Source organism: Mycteria americana, chromosome 4, assembly GCF_035582795.1.
Source record: "Mycteria americana isolate JAX WOST 10 ecotype Jacksonville Zoo and Gardens chromosome 4, USCA_MyAme_1.0, whole genome shotgun sequence".
Classification (NCBI taxonomy): domain Eukaryota; kingdom Metazoa; phylum Chordata; class Aves; order Ciconiiformes; family Ciconiidae; genus Mycteria; species Mycteria americana.
In genome coordinates, this window is record NC_134368.1 from 28,284,550 (window position 1) to 28,308,485 (window position 23,936).

At 34.7% G+C, this 23,936-nt stretch overlaps 1 protein-coding gene across 6 annotated transcripts in view; it reads right to left on the reverse strand.

Moving 5' to 3' along the window:
- ATP8A1 (ATPase phospholipid transporting 8A1) overlaps positions 1-23,936 on the reverse strand; it is a 125,152-nt gene that overhangs the window by 71,240 nt on the left and 29,976 nt on the right. For 5 of the 6 annotated variants that reach the window (XM_075499996.1, XM_075499997.1, XM_075499995.1 and 2 more), the window contains 11 exons: positions 23,684-23,753; positions 22,930-23,057; positions 18,721-18,832; positions 17,674-17,839; positions 15,063-15,190; positions 13,281-13,358; positions 10,120-10,208; positions 5,369-5,441; positions 2,872-2,977; positions 1,423-1,505; positions 1,194-1,243 (listed from right to left, as the gene is read on the reverse strand). In XM_075499996.1, the coding sequence (XP_075356111.1) occupies positions 1,194-1,243; positions 1,423-1,505; positions 2,872-2,977; positions 5,369-5,441; positions 10,120-10,208; positions 13,281-13,358; positions 15,063-15,190; positions 17,674-17,839; positions 18,721-18,832; positions 22,930-23,057; positions 23,684-23,753 (1,083 nt within the window). Of the gene's footprint in view, positions 1-1,193; positions 1,244-1,422; positions 1,506-2,871; positions 2,978-5,368; positions 5,442-8,048; positions 8,094-10,119; positions 10,209-13,280; positions 13,359-15,062; positions 15,191-17,673; positions 17,840-18,720; positions 18,833-22,929; positions 23,058-23,683; positions 23,754-23,936 lie in introns of all 6 variants that reach the window. The other variant, XM_075500000.1, reaches the window with a different exon arrangement.

Here is a 23,936-nt window from a genome sequence, read left to right on the forward strand (position 1 = left end):
GAAACCATGGCATAAATCTGAAAAATTTCAAGTATGTCCTCTACAATATATAAAAACAACATTAATTGCAAGCAATCATTAAAAGACATTCAAAACTATAAAAATTACTTCCTGTTGCATTATTTTTTTCACTGTGATCTTCATGTTTCACATTATTATTGCTACTATTGTAACTATAGGCAACTACTTCTCTCATTTCACCCAACCTACACATCTTCAGCCCAACTCTCCAGTATTGCACTGGATTTTTGTTTTTTGACCTTTGTGCTTCTTTAGCTAAGCTCAAGGGAAACATAATAGGACAGGAAGGAAAACAATGATCACTTTCTGCAGGCACAATTACAAGTAATCATTCTAAGGAGAAAAGAGCTTCCTCTACATACAAATCTCTTCCCCATCCTGTGCCAAAGTAAGCAATGGGCCTACACAAATACTTAGAACACAGACTGCATACATGGATACAATTTAAACAGATTTACATAACAAGTGAAACTGCATCCAGATTTCTTAGGGGTACCGTTATAATTCCAACAGCTTTGACAGAAAATTTTTACTGAAAGCAAAGTATGTGATAAACTCAGTTTCCAAGAAAAATAACTGGCCAGTGCTCTAGTGATGCTGCTCAGAATGGAACGGGTTTCAGTCTAAAGTATTTAAACAAGTCATAAGCAAGTATATTTAAAGTCAAATGCAAAATTTTATTCTATCAGTCAAGGCAAATACAAGTTATGTGTAACACTTTTTGAAACTCCCCCCCTGCCCGCAAATATAATTAATAGAGCACATGGTGCTAGGGCTTTCAGAAATACATTTAGAAGTTCAAATACTTTCCTATGCTGTCTTTTCACATAATTTTTTAAAATTCTGAGGTGAAGTTTTTTTTTAATCTTTAAAATTCTGAGGTGAAGTTTTTTTTTAATCTTTGTGCAAAAGCAAAACTGAAAAATATTAGTCAAAAAGGAGACAATGGAAAAAATATATGGCTCTGAAAAAGTTTTACGATAAAACCAGGAGCGTGATCTTCATCATGTGCGCTGCTTTGCCTATAGTATGATGACATATTGTAGATAAAAGCCACACAACCTGCACACTTTGCCTGTACAAACATTAAAAATGCAAACATTTTTATCTGTAAAAGAAATTAAGAAAAGTATTTTCACAAAAAGACGCTAAGAGGACAATATGCTATTTACCTTGTAAATTCCAGGACGTTTAGCAGTTCATATCTCTCTTCCTGTCCCAGCTGAAGAATAATAGTAATTAAAAAAAAGCTGAGAATTAATGCAAAAAACTTCAAGGAAAAGAGCCAAAAAGAAAAAAACAACTTCTCAATAGGTATGTACCATGATGCAGTTATTCCGAAATGATTTACTATAGCAATAGTAAACACAGCAAGTTATAATCTTACTCCAATGTACTTACAGACTCTATGATTACTGAGTCAGGTGTCCTTCCAGTGAACACAAAACGAAGATGCCTGGCTGCTCTGACCAACGCTCCTTCATCTGCAACAAGTCAATTAGTTATTTTACAGATGTACCAGAAAACTGTTAGTATACCCCATGATTTACTGGACACAGTCCAAGCTTTTCTACTTTTGACTTCCTTTTTCATTTATAGATTTTTAAGATTAGATGTGGTCCTGGAAAGAACTTTTTGTTTCTCCTGTTAAAACTATGATGAAATGAGTTTACAATTCAGAGAAAATAAACTCCCAAAGAAACATGCCTCTCAGCTCAGTAGCAAGAACATCCTCTTCAAAGTTTTAAACTAATGAATTATATGTTCCAGCAGACACACTGACACCGCTTCATCAAGAGACAAGACTTCTTGACTTCCTTCTCCCCATAAGCCTACTTTCAGGCGGTTAGAAGTTTGGATGTTAACTAAATGTCGCTTAGAGAACAAACCTCCTAATTGCTAGGCAAGTGCCTTACTCAGTAGGGCACTGGACAAGGTACTTTCCTTTTTGTGTGAGTTCTGTTTTAGAAGAAAAGAATGATAAGTCATTCCTGTAAATAATAGATAACTTCAATGCCTACATTCAGGAAACATTTCAAGCAGCAACCCAGACTCCCATAGGCATCAGTTCTCTCCAAATGGCTCAATATGTCAGAACTGAATTTGCTCGCCATGCCCAAAAAAACAGTGCCATGGCCCAGTTAGCTTTATTTATGGCCCCACCTCTGCCCTTGTTTTCCAGTTGTTGAAGGACAGTATTTCCAGAGAGATGGCCACCTAGGAGCTGGGGCAGACAGGGAAGAGGAGGGCTGGAGACTCTCTGCACTTCATGTTATTTCTCCCGTCATAGCTTGTCATAATACATTAGCTCAGCAGAGCCAAGTGTATTTTAATCATTTTACCTTGCTTCATCATTTTGCACTACAATCTCTTCTCACTCTATAGTAGAACTTACCACAACGTTTATCCTGGTAAAACCATTTCTTGTTCATTTTTGATTACAAACACAGTCTTTGTTCTAAATAAATACCATGGTTATCAAGTACAGAATAGGTTCACAAACAAGGACATCAATTTGTCTCCTGGTTTGATTTCTATTTTTATTTGAGCAGTTCCTTCAGACTTCCACAGCAATCTCACAACACCTTAGGAATGCTGTATGGTTAATCACCCTTTGCCCTTACATAATCCACGGGACATCCATATCTAATTTTCTAAAGTAAATCAGAGAAGTCTAAATTCTTTTTTGACAAGCCTGATTTTAGCTGACACCAATTCTTTTTTTGAGGGATATGTTTTCTTTTTTAATTTCAGAAGATATCTCAAAAAACCAATAAACTTTGAATAAAATTTGCTTGCTGAGTTGGTAGAATACTTTACCGTATGTTCACTTAATTATCTGATTCTCACCTGGAGATGCTGCTTGATATATAATTTTATCACCTTCTCTCTCTGGAACTGCTGTATGACACACTGCCATCATTGTCAAAAACTCACATATTATAGGTGCAGTTGGCTAAAAAAAAAAACCAATGTCAGAAAGTGATTAATCATTTAAGCAATAACTAACTGAAATGTAGTAATAGATATGGACAAATAATAGTCAAGAAAAAGTTAATGAAAGATTCTTCTTCTCTTTAAACTATCAACAACTAAACAAAACAGACGTTATCTGTACACTAATTTCAGCATGCAGAATAAATTATTGCTGCTGTACTTCAATACAGGCTATATAGATAGAATTTAGTGGCATTTGCTTTCATAACAATCAAAAGTAGGTAACCAGAAACACAGAATAATTCAAATTAGCATTTTATAGGGAAGGTAAGGCTGCATAGGATGAGAGGAAATGGCCTCAAGTTGCACCAGGGGAGGTTTAGATTGGGTATTACAAAAAATTTCTTCACCAAAAGGGTTGTCAAGCATTGGAACAGGCTGCCGAGGGGAGTGGTTGAGTCACCATCGCTGGAGGTATTTAAAAGATGTGTAGATGTGGCACTTAGGGACATGGTTTAGTGGGACTTGGCAGTGTTAGGTTTATGGTTGGACTTGATGATCTTAAAGGTCTTTTGAACCTAAATGATTTTATGATTCTATGAATGATGTATTGAAAGAATTTTACTTTGAAGCGATTTTATTTTTATTATTCACTAAAGTCTCTTTAGATGTTGTATTTTTTACTAAAAATATTCCTTTTTACGTAACTTCTGTCTAATACTATATTTGACAACACTTTTTAAGAACCTTTAGAAAGATGTATCAACCAAACTCAAAAATCATGAGGAAAATGCTGCAAGGTCAGGCAGACAGCTTTTAAAGGAAGACATTTAGATGAATGTCTTGGGCACTTCAGAGTCTACAAAGCTGGAAGAATTTAAAATTATTTAGCCAAGAGAGGGGAAAAGAGTGTATATAAGCAAAATAGTTGATTGTTTTTGAGTAATACAGCTAAAATTTGCAAAATGAATGAACTGACTCCAGAATGGTTGGTCAAAAGAAACCCCAGCATTCCCTCTAAATAAGCTCAAAGCAGCTGCCACCTCAACTGAGTTTTTTCATAGCATATTTGTAGTATTTCAGACTGTCATCAATCAAGATAACATTATAATTATTCTATAAAATACAATAAAGTCTGAAAACCTAACTTAATTCCATAGTGCAGAAACACTAATGGGAGCAGGTTCCTGTCCTCTTCCACTGAGGGCCCCCAGGTCCTCTCAGATGTATTCAAAAGGCTGAATTACAGATTCTTTTCCAAAGTACTTCAGAACACATTTAACATACAGTGGTGAAACCTCTCTTTGAATTTGTGTGTGAATTTTTACTTTAAGATGTATACAAGTGCATTTTTATAGCTTTTATATATATATACACACACATATATACACAGATGCACACACACACACACACAAACACTTAATACTATAGATCTACCAGAAAACTTCCAAGATTCAAATCACCTGCGCACCAAGGATTCTCTAGACAACAGCAGAAACAGGGTGATGCCTCTTCCAAGTCTACGTTACTAGCACTGAAACTGGCCTGTGTGCGTAAGTACAGGAGCCCCCTCTGCTTTAAATATGCTTGAGAGTTGCACTCGGGTGTCTAGCATTTAAGACTGCTCCATTTGTAGGGACAAAATGCTTCACTGTCTGCCAGTTATCCTGAATTATCCTCCCAGGAAGACAAAATTTAAAGAAATAAAAGAGTAATTTATTTATACTCTTCAAATATAGAAAAAATGGTTACACTATGTAAGGTAGGTGTTCTTGGTTATGACTAGGCAAAAACATCTCTTGTACAAATCACAAACAGAAAATGGTAATGATGGTACTGTTTCTTAGTCAAATCACGAACTAAGCTATTAACTTTCTGTGAAATGTACTGTCTCTCTGGGGCAAATACCAGCCTCTGGAATGCCTGTTTCATTTCATTCATCTGAACTGATGATCTAACCTCATGGAAGCATGTACACAAAACCAATGTATATGGTTAATTCCTGACTCTTGTCTAAGCCTGGGCACAGAAATACTACGTCATGTCAGGATAGTAAGTTAACTTGACTGATCCTGAAAGCTTTGATTTATGTCATGACTTCATACGGACAGCATGACTAACGTTAAAACACCCATAGAATGAATAACGTAAAACTATTATATTTCAGGCTCATAACATCTGAATCACACCACCAAAAAAAAAGGCTCTCCAGAAGTTAACACTAGATGTTATTTCCAGGTGGATCTAATCAACATGCATCAACAACAAACAATTATAAAAGTTTTCATGAGGGCATGTTGATTTTGTGTAAATACGTATTCATTCTCCTTCAGCGGACATCATCCTTCGATTTATTGAAAGCAATGGTTTGATTTCACAAAACAATGGTAATTGTTTCTATATAACTTACATGATTGCTTTGAAGATTCTCCAGTAACGATGAGTCACTAAATGTTTTTTCTTCTCCATTTTGTGAGCTCTGCCTAGAAATAATTAAGTACAAAAGAGACCATCATTAGCATACTCTTAACAATTCATATACAAATCATCCACACTACTGTGCTAAGGTCAAACACAAATTTTGGTTTGTAGCAGTCACAATAAAGACTGCAATTGCATATTATGAGAAAATGAAGTGAAAAGGTATTTGTTTCACATCTCCAAAGTTTATCTAGCTTTAATAAACTTTGATTCATATAAATACACTCAAATCCATGGAAGTTTTTCTGCTGACTTCAGGTAACAGAGGATAAAATAAAAATAAATCTACAATGTAAGACTCTGGCTTCTTGTCTTCTGATCTCCATAGAATGGGATTATTGGAGGGACTCAGAACAAGATACGCCTGAAGAGATAACATTTCTTTGAGAAATTAGCAGCTTTGCAACAGGTTTGCAAATGTTTGCAGAAAAGAAAGTCCAGTATCTGAAAGGGGCAGGCAAACTGAGTTCAGATATCAGGGAAGTCTGCATGGAGAGGGTTTGTTTTCTATTAATCATGACCAAAAAGGAACCTAGTAAACTGATGTATAAAGACAACACAGGAACAATGGTGAAGTAGGAAGGGACTGAAGAGATCCAAGGTGGAGATAGTTCTGGAGAAATAAAGTCATACACTCAAATTGCACAAGTTTTCTGACTGAAGCTGAGTTCAAAAAAAGTAGATACTTCTAGGAAGACTTGTTACTGCAGCTGACTGTTGAGTATTAAGACAATGTAGTTGAGTTTCAATCTCAGTAAAACAAAACAGTGCTGAAATGCGAACGTAATTGGAGGAAAGTATTTTTTTCATTTACTTTGGATTTTGCCTTGAACCACATAATCTTAGAAGAGAGTGAACACATTCAGCGATTTAAGTTGAAGGATAAGCCACATACATCAACGGCAGTATAAAGATTCTTTATGAAAGCCAAAAGTGAGCTGTTCTAGTCCTGCCCTATCATGAAGGAATATTAAATGGCAGTACCTCCTCTATATAACCACTCAAGGGATACTTTTTCTAAAACCCTATTATCAAAGCAAGAAATTCGAAGCATCTTCATTCACCAAGACTTTTTTTTTTTTAAATGCAAAGCAGATGGATCTTGAAGTGCCAAATGTTAACAACTTCAGATACATTAAATTTGTTTAGTATAAGGTTTAAGCCTTGTTTGCTTAAAAGCTTCCTGACAGAAAGACTTCAAGATATTTTCCAGATTCTCAGTGCAGGGAAAATATTTGCAGGTATATTTTGTGTCAAACTGGAAAACAATTCTTTCTAAACCAAAAAATAAATATTTAAAAGATTTGGAATTCAGTACATTAGTAATTTTAGGACTAGAAATGTTACGGTCATAAACAGATTCTATTAATTACAATAGATTTACAAACAAAAAGCTTTTCTTAAGTATCTTATTTCATAAGTATTTGCAAGATGTTAATCACTTATAAAAGGGAAATACCGCTTGGTTTTTTTTTTTTTAACTACTGTTCAGGCATCAGTTTATCCACTTCAGATGTGCTTATAAAGGTTTTTATGTGTATTAGTCAAAACCAGTCTTATTTCATAAATATCTTATACAGAAGCATGCTTAATTTCACATAAGCATTGCAGTATTTTAATGAAACCACTCACTTGTGCACAGTTAAGCACACTTGCACATCTTTGTAAGAAATATCTTGCTGCTACATCAAACGAGCATATTCAGGTCAGGTAAGATTTTGGGGCGTGCATGTGTGCCACTTTTTATGTGTATGTGGGGGGAATTTTTCTTTTTTAATCTAAAGAAAGAATTATTAATTCTAATCTAGCAAAGCAAGTTTTTTCCTTCAAAATTTTAAACGTAAGGAGACAACATATTACAGCTTTGTGTGACATATCTTGCTGTGACTTTCAACAAATACAATAGTGGTAACTTAAAAGACTGTAAATGACATTTTCCCCCTATCTATCTGATCTTATTTTGAACGCTATTGCAAATATTTAGTTTAAGAAAGACTGATGAAGTACAAGGCATCACGCAGATGGCAGCAGAAAGGAAGTCAGGACTTAGTCTTTCCTGAGGTCCCCACTGAGAGATTAATGTTGTCCCCAAGTCTATTTGGGTGCTTTAATCTCAGTTTCAGTTAAGAATTAGGTAGCACTAATATTCTAAAACTTTCTGAAGGAAGTAAAATATTAATAACAACGTATTACATATTTTTCACTCTCAAATATGGACTTTTTTTTCAAACATATTAGAGATTATTACTAAACTGTTACTAAGTAACAGTAGAAAAGTGTGATCAAAGTTACCATAATACCAACTACCTTAATAAATGACAAAACTTTCCCTCCAATAAGCAATTCTGAATTGTACAGGATGTCAGCAGAGTAACTGTACTATACCACAGTGACCCTGCTAGCAATTCTATTCCATAGTACACAACCTAATGCTGTAGAATTCTGATGGCATAAATTTGTGTAAGACTCTGTCAGTCTGCATGAATTTGAAGCTAAAATAACTTGAGTAAAATACCTCACATTTAGCTCTGTTTCTAAAAATCTCGCTCGCTGGTTTGAAGCTTGAATCTTCAACAAGTATCACATGCTAAATGATTTTTAAAGCTTACCAATCATCTGAAGGAATACTATAATCCTCAGGCTCAGGACAATGGCTGCACAAGAAGTAAGGGAAGAACAGAAACAGGGAGAGGAAAAAGAATCACAAAGGCTAAAAAATTTGATCAGGTACAAAAAAGAAGTTAGTTAATGAAATTAAATTACTAAAAAAAGTTTTAAAGGTATTTCAACAGAGTATTTTGCTAGTGCCTAGATACAAATAAAATATTGCAAAAATATGATGTTTCTCTTGAGGCTTCATAAACTATAAATGATCTTTTTTTTTCAATTGAAAGCTTGTCTACTTACTAACTTATACCAGCAGATATAAAGGCATTTGCCCTCTTTACAAATCTTCATTTATATTTCAGTATATACACATTGTTACAGCTTCTCATTAAAGAAAAGGTAGTTTTTAAATTATCTGAAGCCATGCTAATGCAGCTTGTCTGGCTGAGTTCACAAAATGCTGATGAACAAAGCTAGCCATAGCACATGAAGGACTCTACCCTGTGATGACGCAGGTTTAAATGTATCACAATTTATAACACACTTAGAAAGAAGAGTCATGGGAGATGGAACAGTCACTTTTACCCTTTTCTGTGTTCCTACCTTCTTATCTGCATCAATACAGAAAGACAGAGTGACTCTGTTCTGCAAGTAGCTATGAGAGATGCTGCAATGGCTATTCACTGTAAAGAGAAACTCTGCTTTCTGAACAGTGATGTGGTCAGACCAGAAAACTGCTCTATTTCTTTTCAAAATGGGGTGGATGGGAGCTGGAAAGTACAGCAAGAAAAATCAGATATTTTTTCCTAAAAAATACATTCACACCTAGGTTTCATAAAGGAGAAATTTTAGAATTTGTGCTATACCAACTTCAGATGAAGATATATAATGAACTGAATATCAAACACTGATTTTAAGTGCCATTACCATCAATGTATTTTTTTATCTTAAAAAACTGCTATACAAAGAATTTGAAAGTAGTTACCTCAGAGCAGTTTCTCTGAAGTCATAAAATTAGCTCATGTGGTTGAAATTAAGCCCAATATATATACACACACACATGTATATACATACTTGAAATATCAGGGTTAGAACTGTATTTTATTGCAACTGTTAATTAAAAAATCATCAGTATGGTTAATGCATTAAGGATCTAAGTTTTTTCAAAACAGAAAGCCTAAAAGCCTAGATTAGACTGCTGAAAATTAGGATTTTCAAAGGGATCCAAATGATAAAGCCACAAAAGCCAAATCATCACCTTTAGCACAAGCCCAACACTTAATTTCATAACCTCTGCCTGGTCTCTGCCCAGTCTAGAGGTGTCTAATTATCTGCTACTGAATGCTCCAAGACTGGCCCAGGTTCAACACCTGACATACTGGTAAGCCACACTGGCATTTACAATATAGGTATTTCTGCTCTATTTATTCCTCCAATGATTTTTTTTCATGTAAACAGTCTTAGAAGTTTGAGGCGATTACAAACTCTGTTGAAGGAGTTGGCTACAACTGCTGACAAAGAAATAGTAAAATCCTTTGTTTGCATTTATTTGGGGAGATTTCTTGATAGCAACATTGATACTTGGAGTTATGGCACTATAACAGTATTCATTAAAGCCACTTGGATGGTGGCTACAGTACTGTAGCACGAACTACAGTACTGTAATTCAAATTCTTGTTCATCCTGCATATTACTTAGTGCAAGAGCATGTGCCTACATAATATGGCATGGACAATGATACGAGTTTTTGGAAGTATAGGGAAGACTTTTTTTAGTAACAACATTAAACAGACTGAGCAATAGAAAAAACATATATACTGAAGCTGTGTTACAGCAATAAGCCTTTGATATCTGAACTTTACTTTTGTTCCTCTTTGCAAAAAGAGATTTCATGACTGAAGTGATGATACCTCTTATAAGTAACATTTCATAGTCACAAACAAACTGACTCCTAGTTCTATAGATTGCCAGGTGTAAGTTTATTTTAACTGTAGTATTAATGCATGGATACATATGCGCAGGCAGAGGAAAGGAAAGGCACACAGATAAAGAAAAGTATATAAAAATGCCTACCCATAAGCAACTCCTGCTACAGTACACTTCTTAAATTGCATGACGTTGCATGTCAGGGTACCCGTTTTGTCAGAAAATATGTATTTGACCTAAATGAATGATAAAATTCATTATACATTAACATACAGCAGTCATTTACATATCTAGTACAATTCATGACTATTAACACACTAAATATTTTCACCAGTTCTGCAGTCTTCATAGTTTATAGCAAAAACACCATACAGTACATAAACATGGCAGATGCACAGTCTTGATAACATTTCCAAACATGGCAATCAACTGAGATGTCAGGAAGCTTAAGTTTGCTTCAGTGCATGGTGGTATACTTAACTATTCCTCACTCTATGTATTGTTGAAGTGCAAGAAACTAGTGAAGACCAATGGCTTTGCTAGTAAAATATTCCACTTCTGACAGAAAGCAATACGGTAAAAGAAAAGTATCTATATGCACTTCTAAACCCCTCTTTTTGACATAGAAATATCTTCTTAAAGCCAAAACATTAGTTAAAACCCAACAGTTCAGAAATGCCAAGTTAAGGAATAGAAGAAATATATTCCTTCCTACTGACTCCAGGTCTCCTGTTTCCCTAACATCATAAACCCTTCCCCTCTGGAAACTACTAGTTAAAGTATTTTAAAAATTGAAGCTAAAATACAGGTATCTGTGATATATTTAAATTTAGTTCAAACCTAATCTTAAGAAAAAAGTTAATATATGAAGAAATGAAGTGGTCTGTGATGAAACAAAGGCTCTATTACTCAAAGGTAAACTTCAATTTTAATTCATTAAAATTTATTTCTCATTAAAAAACCCCCACAGTATTCTTAATTAGGAATTAACTGCATTATACATGGAGCTAATAAGGCTATGTGTTAGTAAAATTTACTCAGCATCTCCTATTTAAAGATTCTGTTTCTGAGGGATTATGACTTAGCCAAATCAGCAGTTAGAAGACATTTTCCATGCCAGGTTTATGCCTCAAACTGTATTTTTTTTGTGTGGGCAGAATGGGAAAGCAGGAATTGCAGCTAAGAAAACTCAACCTTTTTTCCCAACATCAAAGCTTTGCCATTCTTAAAATCTGAAGATCTCTTGGGGGAAATCATTATGTGCAGCGCTCATACTTCAGAGAAGACATTTGCTCTTTTTGTTAGCAGAGTGTCTGTCGTAGTTTAACCCCAGTCAGCAACTAAGCACCATGCAGCCGCTTATTCACCCTACCCCCGGCGGGATGGAAGAGAGAATCAGAAAAGTACAAGTAAGAAAACCCATGGGCTGAGATGAGAACAGTTTAATAATTGAAATATAATAACAACAACAACAACAACAATAATAATAATATTGTAATGAAAAGGAAAATAACAAAAGAGAGAGAGAGGAACAAAAGCCAAGGGAAAAACAAAAAAACAAGTGATACAACCGCTCATCACCTGCTGACTGATGCCCAGCTAGTCCCCAAGCAGCAATCCCTGCCCCCTGGCCAACTCCCCCCAGTTTATATACTGAGCATGATGTCATATGGGATGGAATAGCCCTTTGGGCAGTTTGGATCAACCATCTTGGCTGTGCCCCCTCCCAGCTTCTTGTGCACCTGGCAGAGCACAGGAAGCTGAAAAGTCCTTGATTAGTGTAAGCACTACTTAGCAACAACTCAACCATCAGTGTGTTATCAACATTATTCTCATACTAAATCCAAACCACGGCACTATAGCAGCTACTAGGAAGAAAATTAACTCTATCCCAGGCAAAACCAGGACAGTGTCCTTTGGTCTCCCTAGAAAAATCTGCTCAAATTAAGAATCTGTCAAAAAAGTGGAAGTGGAGATCCCAAGAACTCTGGCTAGATCTTGGGGGTGAAGGAGACTTTGATGAGAAACATAAGAAATGAAGACAAGAACTGTCGAAGTCAAAAAGAGGGAATGTGTCTGGGAATGCGAATAGCAAGCTAACTGCAGAGAGAGAAAAAACAGATAGATTGTGTACAATGAGACGGAAGTAAAGCTAAGATTCAACAGAGTCTCTTCCCCACTAGAGGAGACTGTATTCCCCTTTAAGGCCAGGAAGAGAATCAAATTTTCAGCTATCTGCATATACTTCTTAAACCCAGTAGGCAAAAGCCCTGTCCTGCTCTATGTAGACCAATGTTAGACCATGTTAACCTGCAACTACTGTTTTCCCAAAAGGCAGATCTCTTAAGTATTAGTCCCTAAGACTTATTTGCTACATGGCTAAAACTACGTTACTATTTAGTGTTCTTGGAAAGCTAAAATCAACTTTTACATTCCCATGCAATAAACTGAAGAATTAGTTATGAAAACTTCTAGGTTAGGAAATGCAAGAGTATGTATACTTGTGCATATAATACAGTTCAATTAAATGAGCACATAATATTTTTTCCACAGAATCAGTTTACCATCACCAGTCAGTGTAACAGAAAGCATAATGTTTAGCATGTTTTGAAAGCAAGACTGCAAATACAATTGGCTGAAACAGCAAATACAATGTGTAGTGCTTCTGGAAGCATGCCCTGTACCATATGACGAGTGATCTCTTGTGAAAAGACTAACTGATTTTATAGTATTAAAAGAGAACTCTAAAGCAAAGTGAAGAATTAAGCCCAAATTTCCAGGGCTTAATTCAGCCGTGAGCCCCCCATTCCATTCACTACTTCCAATCTTCAGTGGCAAAAAAAGAGAGAATGTATACAACCATGAGTCAGTCCTAGAGGATGCCCACTGTCTCTTCTGAGCAAGGCAGAGCATGTGGAAAAAAAAAATGACATACTAAAGATGCACACTATCATAGTGTATATACAGAGACTAAATTTTTGTGCCACAGACAGCCTTAATGCTCAGAATTCCTCTTAATGAATCCTAACTTTAATGATACATTTCAACCTTCTGTGATTACCACATACACATTAATACATAAAGCAGTGTTTGTTCATTTAATACTGGTTTAAAAAATTTCACTCCCACATATTGCAAAGTGTTTTTAAAAATATCTGACAAAATTAAGAAGATAGACATAAGCAAAAAAAGAGTAAGGTAAGAATATAAGTTTTTTGAAATAAATTCTCTCATTATTTTAGTAATTTAGATTGTAAAACCACATTAATAATTTCACACACAGAGCTAGAACCAGTAATTTTTTATACCTGTCCAAGTTCTTCATTGAGATTGGAAGTACGAGCCATTGCAGCAGTGTCCGTAGGTTCATAATGCATGTCTATGTCCTAGAGATAAAAAAAAAAGTATATATATTTAAAAAATTAGTCTTCCATTAACTGATTACAAAAAATCTAGTACATAACTAGAAAAGGTAGGGGTAGAAAAGCAGACTGAACATGAATATAAGTTATCTACTTATGATTATTTCAACATGGGAAGCCACAGACAGAATCAGATCACTTCCAAGAGTCCCCAGAAGAAATTAGATTTCCTCTTTAAAACAAAAATCTGTATGATTCTTTGAGATTTTACTCCTATTATTTCCAGTGATCTGTATTATTGAAAAACTGTTGTACCCATGCATCTAAAATTGATTTAGCAATAAGCAGAAATACTACACTGTAACACAGAGAGGTCAGTCTTACAGATTTATATTGTATGCACAGTCAGTCATTTCCAAATAGCAAGATAAATATACCTTGAGATAAAAACATGAAGATAAATGTAAGAGTACCCAATAAATATAGGTTATAGTATATTATAAGTGGTGGTTTCTTTTTTTTTTTTACTTGTAAAAAAAAAATAGAATCAGAGTTTATTTTTAAATACAGTAAAAGATTAAAACATTGTGAAGTATGGCAATGTAGTGCAACAGATTGCAGATGACCAACTTCTCTATACCAGTATGATATGCACACACACAAAGATAATGTTTAAGATGATAAATGTCCAGAGTCCCAGATTAAGATAAATAAAGACAACTAATCCCTCATGACATGAAATGGGGGAGGAACAGATCTTAAAACAGTCTTTTGGATTTGTTGTATAAACAGTTGCCAATCTACACACTCAAAATGGGTGAGCCTTTGTTGAATATTTATTTTAGCATACAGAACATAAAGGAAGAATTTCATTGCATTCTCTTGTTTGTCAACAATTTGTTCTACAGCACAAAAGAAATGAAGAAATCAAAACCAGTTGACTGGTCACAAAAAGAGTTAACTTTTAAAATAAAGCATACACTTCACCTGCTACTCCACATACACTTTTATCTATATCTGCATGACGTCATATCACACACACACACAAATCTATTTCACACATTTGATCAAGGGATCAGATTAAAGAGTTCAGAATGGTATGATTAATTTACATTTGGAAAAAATGGAAAAATCGAAGGCATGCTATTAAAAGCACTTACATGGCTTTAACAAGAATACCTCACCCCCACCCCAGACTAAACCCTTCATTTCCCCCATTAATTCATTAAGAAAAAAAAAATTAAAGGATGCCAAAATGATCTTTATATATTTTATAAGAGATAATACTAACAGACACTGGCTTTGTACAAAAAACCCCCCATTAAACTATGGTGGTGGTGGTAAAATCAGCAAAATACCAAAACCATGAAAACATGGGCTACACTTAGAAACAACAAATGAAACTGGACAAAACTCCACTGGACTGCAAAACACTTTCTTTAGATCATTCTGGATGGAACTGATACCCGAATATTAATAATGAGAAAGTACAAAGCACATAAAAACATGTTCCAAAAAGCAACTTTGTGCAGGTATAAAAGCACTAAATAAAACCATTTATTATTATCTTCTCAGATTCCAGTAATAATAGATAAACAGCATACTTAAGTATTTACATTAAGAAAAAGTCTGAAAAAAATGTATACATAGACAAGCAATCAATCATTTCACTTACTTGTAAACCACTTGATTTTAGAAGTCAATGCATATTGTAAAAATAATATTTACCCAATTTATGAAATATGCCTGGATAAATTTAACAACTTCAAGCGTAACCAACAAACTGATTGGAATAAGATTATTGAAGAGAATGATAAAAGTCAAGAAATTCAATCCAAAGTTGCTTGCTCCACCATCTGCCAAAAAACAAAGCAAATAAAAAAATTTAAGACCATACTTAAAAGTATGTATATACAACGCATTCAGATTATTGCATTAACTGCTGATTTTTAAAATGTTCTGTGTCTAAGACGACACTTGAGAATTAATTACAATATCACTTGCCTATAAATATTACCTTTGTTAAGAGTTAAGGATCTCTATTATAAAATGGAGTTCAAATTTAGAGATCTTTGCCATCTTCTCCAATTTCTGAAAAGCAAACTTACCAGCCATTCCCTCTTTTGCTACATTTTAAGATCATAATCTGGGAATATCTATATATAGCAACCAAATTCTAAACTCTAAATTTTCGAGTTTTGTATTTTTAAAGGGGGAAATGTGTAGTGGAATGAATTTTTTCTCTATTCACCCTCATACCTTCCTATTCCCCCGCTCCCAACCCAGCAAAATAGTATGAAAAAGGTAAATTCACACCACATGAAAAAAAGAGATGAAATTAGAGAGTTTAATGAAAGTTCTGAAAGAACTGGAAATGTGAATATTAACATATATAACAAGCAGCTTTAAACTCTTTTCCTTTTAAAGTTTTAGGTAACTCTAGTAGTAGCACCTCAGAGAGGATGCGAATGGGAAATAGCAGTCTGCTCTCCAGTACAGCAAAAGGGTAAAAGATGTAGCCTGCTTATGTGTATTCAAAGATCTCTCAAAGAAAAATAGCCTCAGGCAGGTTTCCACTGCCTATGAAATGTGGATCTGGTTGTTATTCTAAGAGAGCAGGTTTTGGATACTTTCATCAATACCAATTCCAATTCCAATGAAGTACAAGTCTAAAAGACCAGAGAGCTACCATTCACCATGACATTGATATTCTCAATAATGACTACTGAGATTAAATGAAGTTTGATACCTATTGCTACCTGTAAATAAAATAATATTCAGATATTTATTGTTAATGTTACCACTTTTTTTTTTAATCAACCATAGGGAACAGATTGTTCTAAGTAAATACTAACAGCATTTAGAAACACGGGGCACTGCTGGGAACCTGTTTCACTACCACATAAAAATTAAGTAACTAAGGGGAAAGGGAAATAAATTGCTTCTTACATATTAAAAGTACCTGGTACAAGACCAACTATGAGCTGAATGCAGCCTTAAAGTGCATACCTTACAAAACCCAACACAATTTCTTTTAATCATGGGGCATATATCAGAAAATAAACTGACAAGGATAATCACTGGAAGAACACACAAAATATCAATGGTCACTATTTCATGGGTTTTTTTCCAGGAATAAAACCAAAAGCTTCCAAACTGCTTCACTACTGTGCTAACCACCATATTCTGAAAATTTTTACGTTTCCCAGAAAAAAAAAAAATGGACTGAAAAGAAGAATCAGATGAAAAATAACAAATGATGAAGCACATCCAATGCCATCCTTTTATATTACTGGAAATTGTCAATATTCCATTAACAATTTCACTTTTTTTCACCTCATGATGGAAATCTGAAAGTTAAGTTTCTTCCTTTAAAAAAAAAAAAGTTTCTTCCTCAGCATCAAAAAGAAGAGAACCAAGGTTCTCAATAAACAGAAGTTCATCATAAATGCAGACAACTGTTTTGTTCAACAGAAACTTTAAGAGAGTGCCTTCAAATCAGAATTCCAAGATTTTTCTTTTAAAACTGACCAAACCATGCCATAATCCCTACTTTGATGACTACATTCAGCAGCTTTGTGTTCAAGACTCTGTTGTTTCAGGAGCAGAATGCCTAGTTCTGGTTCTACTGCCTAAGTAAAGAAGGCTCTAGGCCCACGATAAGAAATTCTGAAAACAGGAATAATTGACCACAAAGTATATTTATGGAAACTTCCTTTAAATCTAGTTCCCTCACTGAGGGTCAAATTATGTCAATATGTTGCATGCTGCCATGAAGGCCCACATAATATCACATTGCTCCTAAAGAAGGTAGAACAGGCACAAATGATCTCATGTAACATATTATACTGGGCAGCTGTACTCACGGTGGATGCAAAGCAGTCTGCTAAGATCTGATGTTGGCAGCCAATAATTAGTTAGATCCCTGTATAGTAAAAATTATAAAGCCACAGCATCATTTTCTGGGATGACAGAGTTTAAAAATACAGAAAAGTCACTGCGGCTTTAAATGTAATCCATCGGTAATAGCTGAAAATGGCTTTAGTCTGATGGCTAGGAAGCTGGCTGTTTATGCCAGTGGAATGCTGATACAGACCTTGCCGAGCTGCAGAGATGTAGAGGCAAACAACAAAGCTCCCCTTCCTGAATTTAGCAAGAGCTCAGATGGCACAGTAAGGTAAATTTTATACTTGCTGTGATATACCTAGCCTAATGACTTTAGTCAACAACCAATAAAGAAAGACTGATAAAAAACACACTGTGTAAAGGATGGTAATCATCCTCCTTTCCAAATATGAAAGGCAACTGAACACTAAAATATTATTATTTTACATCTTACAATTTAGATCAAGATACCAGTCTCTTCCAGTATGCCTTCGATTCCATATAGCTGAACCAATAGAGCAGATCAAAGACATGGCAATAAGGATGCAGAACAGAATCAAAATCTGAATATTCGTAATTCGTTCCACATTAGACATTTTAAGAGGTGGACTTGTTGAATTCTGCAAAAGACAAAAAACAACAGTGGCTACTAAATATTAGAAGAGGTACACGCAGTTCTCGCTTTTCAAATTACATGTTACTGCATCCTTTTCCAAATATTCTCCCAAATACATCATCATCATAAATGGCATAACTGTTTCATTTGAAAGGAAAAAAAAAAAAGGCAGCTTATAAATCCATGAATTAGAGCTTTCAATTTGTGTCACAAGCAGCTTAAAACAATCACACAGAACACTCGTAACAGCAACAGCATACATTAAAAATGAATGTGCATACACCTTATCAGTGCTATAGAAGACAACTGCTAATACAAACACTCAAACTTTTTACAAATCAGAAAAGCAATAACAGACATGCATGACCAATCTGAAAGCATTCTTTTTTCTCAACAAATGCATCTCAATTTTGATATTTCAAACAGTGCTAGGAAAAGTAATTTCATAGTCTGAGAATGGTTCTCTTCCCTCCTCATTTTGCAAATAAAGTTTCACTTTGTTTTCTGACAAGAATGCTTACCTTTGTACTTGAAAGAAAGCTCCACAAGAGGACAGTTTTAGGAGCAGTCAAAAATAAAAAAAGATGAACAGGCAAACTATAATGATCCAACTTGCTAATAAAATAGTTTCAAAAACACAAGTTACAAAATAGAATCAACGAATATGCTTACTAGTGAAAAAAACTACTCTGTGGCTAAGTGACTAATAATAACAAGAAATTGCTTTATTTTTATTGGTTTTACTTCATAAGAAAGATGCTCTATTACTGACATTTTAACTACTATATTGAACCTAGACATGTTTTCTGAAAGGATTTTCTGTGCTGTGTAATGGCATAATAAGGTAACAAAACAGATAATTTAGAGAAAATCCAAGTGACAAACCTGCATAAGTTTTGTGTCATGTCCCGTATAGACAACTATCCCATGAACCCACTGAGTATTTCTTAACTGAGCTCCTCGTAGAAGAATCTGATCAGATCCCAATGGAACAGTACTAGAAGGAAGGAGTTTTACATTTTAGCATGAAAACAATCAACGTCAATGAATAAATGTAACTAGCAGTTGTTAGAACTAATTTCTCAAAATTTAGATGATTATTGTAAATATACTAGGAACCTAATTTTCATAGTTTTCTTTTTGGGAGTGTTGACAGACAGAAAACTTGACAGTTAAAAGCAAGTCCAAAAATTTAAGTTTGCAAAAATATTACTTACCACTTAATTTTAACTATGGACACTAAAGATATGGTACTACTAAGCAAGCATACCAAAACTAACAAAAGCTAATTTTCCTGTGATTTATGATTACAAAGCTTTTTCCTAAGTGCATGCGGAAACTCAACTACTCTTAAAAAATCGATGTTCCAAAGCAATTTTCAAATGAAATAATTTTCTGAACTCTCAATCCACTCTTCCAGTGAAATAAATATCCTTTATGAATGTGATTAGCTATTTAAAATTCACAACAATATTTCCTGCCCCTTCTTTAAATTGCAAAAACCAGGTAAATTTACTTGTGTTATTCCTTTAGAACTGCACTGAGTAAACGAGCAACAAAACCTCAAAAGATGTTGGAAACATTTAACTGTCTTCAATTCAGACAGGTTTTTGGAATCAGTTCTTGCAGAAACTAGAAAAAAAAAATTAATCTGGAAAAATATTTGAGTGCTTTTTCATAAAAACCAAAAAACTAACAAACACCACCCCACTACAACTTAGTCCACTTCTAGAAAACCAGCATGGAGCATACTGACGGTTTAAGGAATCATTCTCCCCACGAACTAAGTATGTTTCAGCAACTGAAATGCTGAATGATATTGCCATGGAAAATAATTTCCAGGTGCAGGCACTTCATCAAAAGAAGGAATTGAAAAAGAAAACTGAAATAGAAAACATACTGATATTTACTTGCTTTCTAAATCTGAACTGTGCTGTTCTTGTATTTGAGATGTGTTCCTATCATGGCAAATTACAGGAATAAATGTCCTTTCAAGTATGAAAGGAACCACTGGGGTTTGAATTACACAGGAACCATGAAGCCAGATGGTAAGATCATTTTGCCATCAAAGATTGTTTCTGCACTCATATTTATTTATTTGCATTCCTTGATCAGAATAATTCTAAGACTTTTGGACCATCCATCAGCACAATACATAGACATTTCAGTTAAGGAATGGATTAGATGTAATTCCAAGAATAATTAGATATTTTTAGTCTATTAACACTAACAAGAATGTCTCAGAAGATGAAAGAAAAATAACTTTCTCTGGTTATATGCAAGTCCTCCACAGATAAATTAGAAACCTTTTCAACTACGGACCTTCTCTGGAATGCCAAAAGACTTTCTGTCCCTTCCACTAATAAAAAAGAGTCTAGGAAGGCAGAAGTCAAAACCTTCCACTCTTAATTCTTGTACTCCTTGAAGAGTCAGGTGAGTTCTAAGACTCTTCCTGCCACTTCCTGATCTTCCTCTTTGTTTTCCCTTCTTAAAAACCGTGAAGAATATGCAGTAAAGTCCTTTTTATTGCAGGATCCATTGATTCTTTTTTCCATCAGGACACCGGCTCTCAAATGGATACCCTTCTCCAACTTGGGACAGGAATTTATCCTCAAGGGTCTGTTACTGGAAAGACAATCAGAAGAGAACTGGGATTGCAGCCAGTGGGCGTTGTCTCCAGCAGAACTGGTACACAGCCCAAGGAGATGAAAACAGACAGCAAAACAACCGGGGCACAGAAAGCCCAGTTCTGGAAAGTGTCATGCTACTGATCCTCAACATTGTGATCTTACCCCACTCTCTAATCAGGTGACGATGCGATAACTTGACAGAGCTCTCAAGTCTCTATTTCCCAGGCTCGGGCTTCTCAAAACTGCTCCAACTCATCTGATTCTTCTTGTATGCTACCTAACTAATGACTCCTCAGCAACATATTTAGGTTTGTATTCAGTAAGGGGTGTTCTCAATAGGGAAGTACCCTTTCAGCATACTTTCCTGCCAGGGCTGTCAAGGGTATATTAAGAGCTAGTAATTTCTAAGGCACATTTGAAAGTGTACATACTAAAATGTTTTTCTTAACAAACATACTTCACTCTTATCCAAATTTTCTTAAGAATGTCTTCAGGAAAACATTTACTTTAGGTCTGGATAACCAATATCTGCCCTTGTTTTTAACCTGCTCACCCTTTTTCTCTGAGACATTCTTTAATCATAATTTCAAATTTATCCAGGCTAAAGAACTTTTCTCCTTTCCCTAGCTAATTGTCTTCATTGACTAAAACCAAGTGACATGCTTCTGTATATTCATGAGCACAACAAAGAGCTGCACACTTTGGAGATAAGGGTTAACTCACTCAAAAGCTGAGGATACCACGAAAACTTTTTTGGCCTCTTTTAGTCCACAGATATAGCCAAAAGGCAAAATAACTGTAGTGGATTTCTACCTCCTTGAACACTGAGTACCCAAAAGAAAAAAGAGAACCTTTGTTTTTTTGAGTTGCTCTCCCATGAAGGGAAAATGAAAAGACTGAAAAGGTCAACCAGATACAATATTTATGGCACTCCAATGAGTTATCTAAAGGGAAAGAAGAAAGAAGAGGGAGATACATTTTCAGTATCCTCTATTGCTTTTGCAAAAATGTTAAGATGATAGTGGATAAAGTGGAAATCACAACTGCTGGATCTACATAATCTGGTAGGAAGGTGTTAAAGATCTGGATAAATAAATACCAGTTAGATGAAGCTGTGCTACCTCTAATATGGGCAGAAAGAAACTCATCCCTGATTTTCCAGGTTGGAAATAAGGTCAGGATCCAAAAAGAGTTACTTACCTGCAATTCTTTTTCACTGAAGGTAAATATTATATTAGAGCCACACTTTTGGAACTATCCTACGGCACAGGAACTATATTCAAAATATTCCAAAACTGAATTTCTCAAATGATGAATTGCTTGACCAGCAGATGGCATGCTCCTACACATTCTTGAGGCATAATAGCCATCAGCACAATGTTTCTTCTTTAAATCAAATTTTAAAATTAAATAATTAGATTAAAAAGAAAAGTATGTTTTTTCTCTCTAGCCAGGGAGTAAGGATGAATGTGTGGATCTATTATAACTATTACCTTCAGAGAAGAATTACAGGTAAATGTTTTTCTCTTCTTAACGACAAGTACAGTGGAATTATAATAGATCCATACTCTTGCGACTGAAAACTCCTGGAATGCATCTGTAAGAAATCAGTAAATAAAAAATGGAATATAAAAAAAAAAAAGGTATTTAATAATTAGTTTGTGCTATATATATATATATATATATCAGTCTAAAACCACAAACATGAATAATATTGTATATGGAGAAATAAATGCCTACCAAATAAAAAAGAAATCCTGTAAATCTTTGGGAATGAAGGACTCACAATTCTGGATCTAGTAATGAATTTTATACTCCTAATACATCACATTTGGTTCGAACCCATAGAAAACTCCAAATATCAATATTTGGTAAGCACTTAAGTATTTTAAGAATTTCTGAAGCAGCTTTACAAGCATGTATGTTGTAACTGCACTGAGGCTGTCTATTTTTACAGAAACATACTTTCAGTGAGCTAAGGTATTAAATGTCTTTCAGCTACCAAATTAGAAGGATTCGAGATATATAGTGATGGACTCAGTTCCACTCCAGACTTAGACAAACAAAAAACAACAATAAAAAAAACCAGAGAAGAAACTACTTCTATTCAGCTTCTATAACAGAAACTTAACAGGCAAGGAATAAGATGCTTAAGAAGTGTGTTACTAGGTACATATTCCAGAACTATTAGAATTTGATTAGCACTCCCTTCTACTTTTAATAGCTATTGCTTTATGAAGGTCAACCAGCATAAAAACTCAAGTTGTAGACATTAGAAGTATGGTTTTACCTCTCAAGTTTTTTTAAAGAATAAAGTCTAATAAATAATGTCAGAAAAGATTTTTACCTTTCTAGTCTTAACAGAATAAAGACTTTACTATTCATGTTTTGAGTAGTTTAACAACATATAGCTATCTACTGTTAAATTGAATCTACGAAGATGATCTTCCTTGGATTTACATACCCATGCCCATCCAGTCTGATGTTTCCAACAAAGTCATAGAGATGTCGGTTTGGGCTCTCACACTCAATTCTGCCTGAAAGTCTCATCAAGCTTTCTATGTCCTTTATGTCTGATGTTAGTGGCAAGCCCTGTAAACAAAATTAGTTTGTCACGACATTAAAAATCACTTTCCAATATATAAATTTATGTATTATAAATCTGATAGTGCAAACCCAGAAAACCAGTATCCCTATGGGAACCAAATGGGACTGCTACACTTTGCTGTCACACTGCTGGATGCTACAGACAGTGAAAAAGTCACCTTGGTATCTTAAAACATCATGACGAAGACAGGGTCATAACCAACCATATAACTCAGCAAGAACTTCCCTGAAGAGACAGCACACTCAGCCAAAAACTGCATTCCCTACCTGCCCCTCAAGGACAATACTGGCACTATCAGCTTCTTTCTGCAGGGCTTCTCCCTCATCTATCTTCTAAAAACAAAACCAATACCCAAACTACAAATCTTTCCACTTATTTCCCCAAAGAAAGACCCTAAAACAAAGTGCAAGGCATGGCTTACGAGTAACCATTCATTCCTTCTGCTTAATTAATTGAAAAAAAACTTGCTGTCAATAACCCACAGCTTTTTATTCAAACCATTAAAATTTCACAGTCTTCTAAAATGGCCATTCATGTCATAAAATATGTTTTTATAAGCAGTAATAGACTAAAAGAATATTAGCTATATTCTCAAAAATGAAATTCCTACCTGTCGAATTTTTAAGTTTGTCTCACCATCTAAGTTAGATGTTTCGATGTAGCACATAGCTTGCGGTTCACTATTAAGAAAAAAAAATCCTTAATTTTAAATTATAATGTCAAAATCCATGAACTTTCTGTAATCTTTTAATACCTATTTATGCAATCTTTTTTTTCTTATCAACTCTTCAGAACTAGAATAATTTACAGCCAAATCTGTCAAACGAACAGTACTTTACATTTTCAGAAAAGTTTGCCAAAAC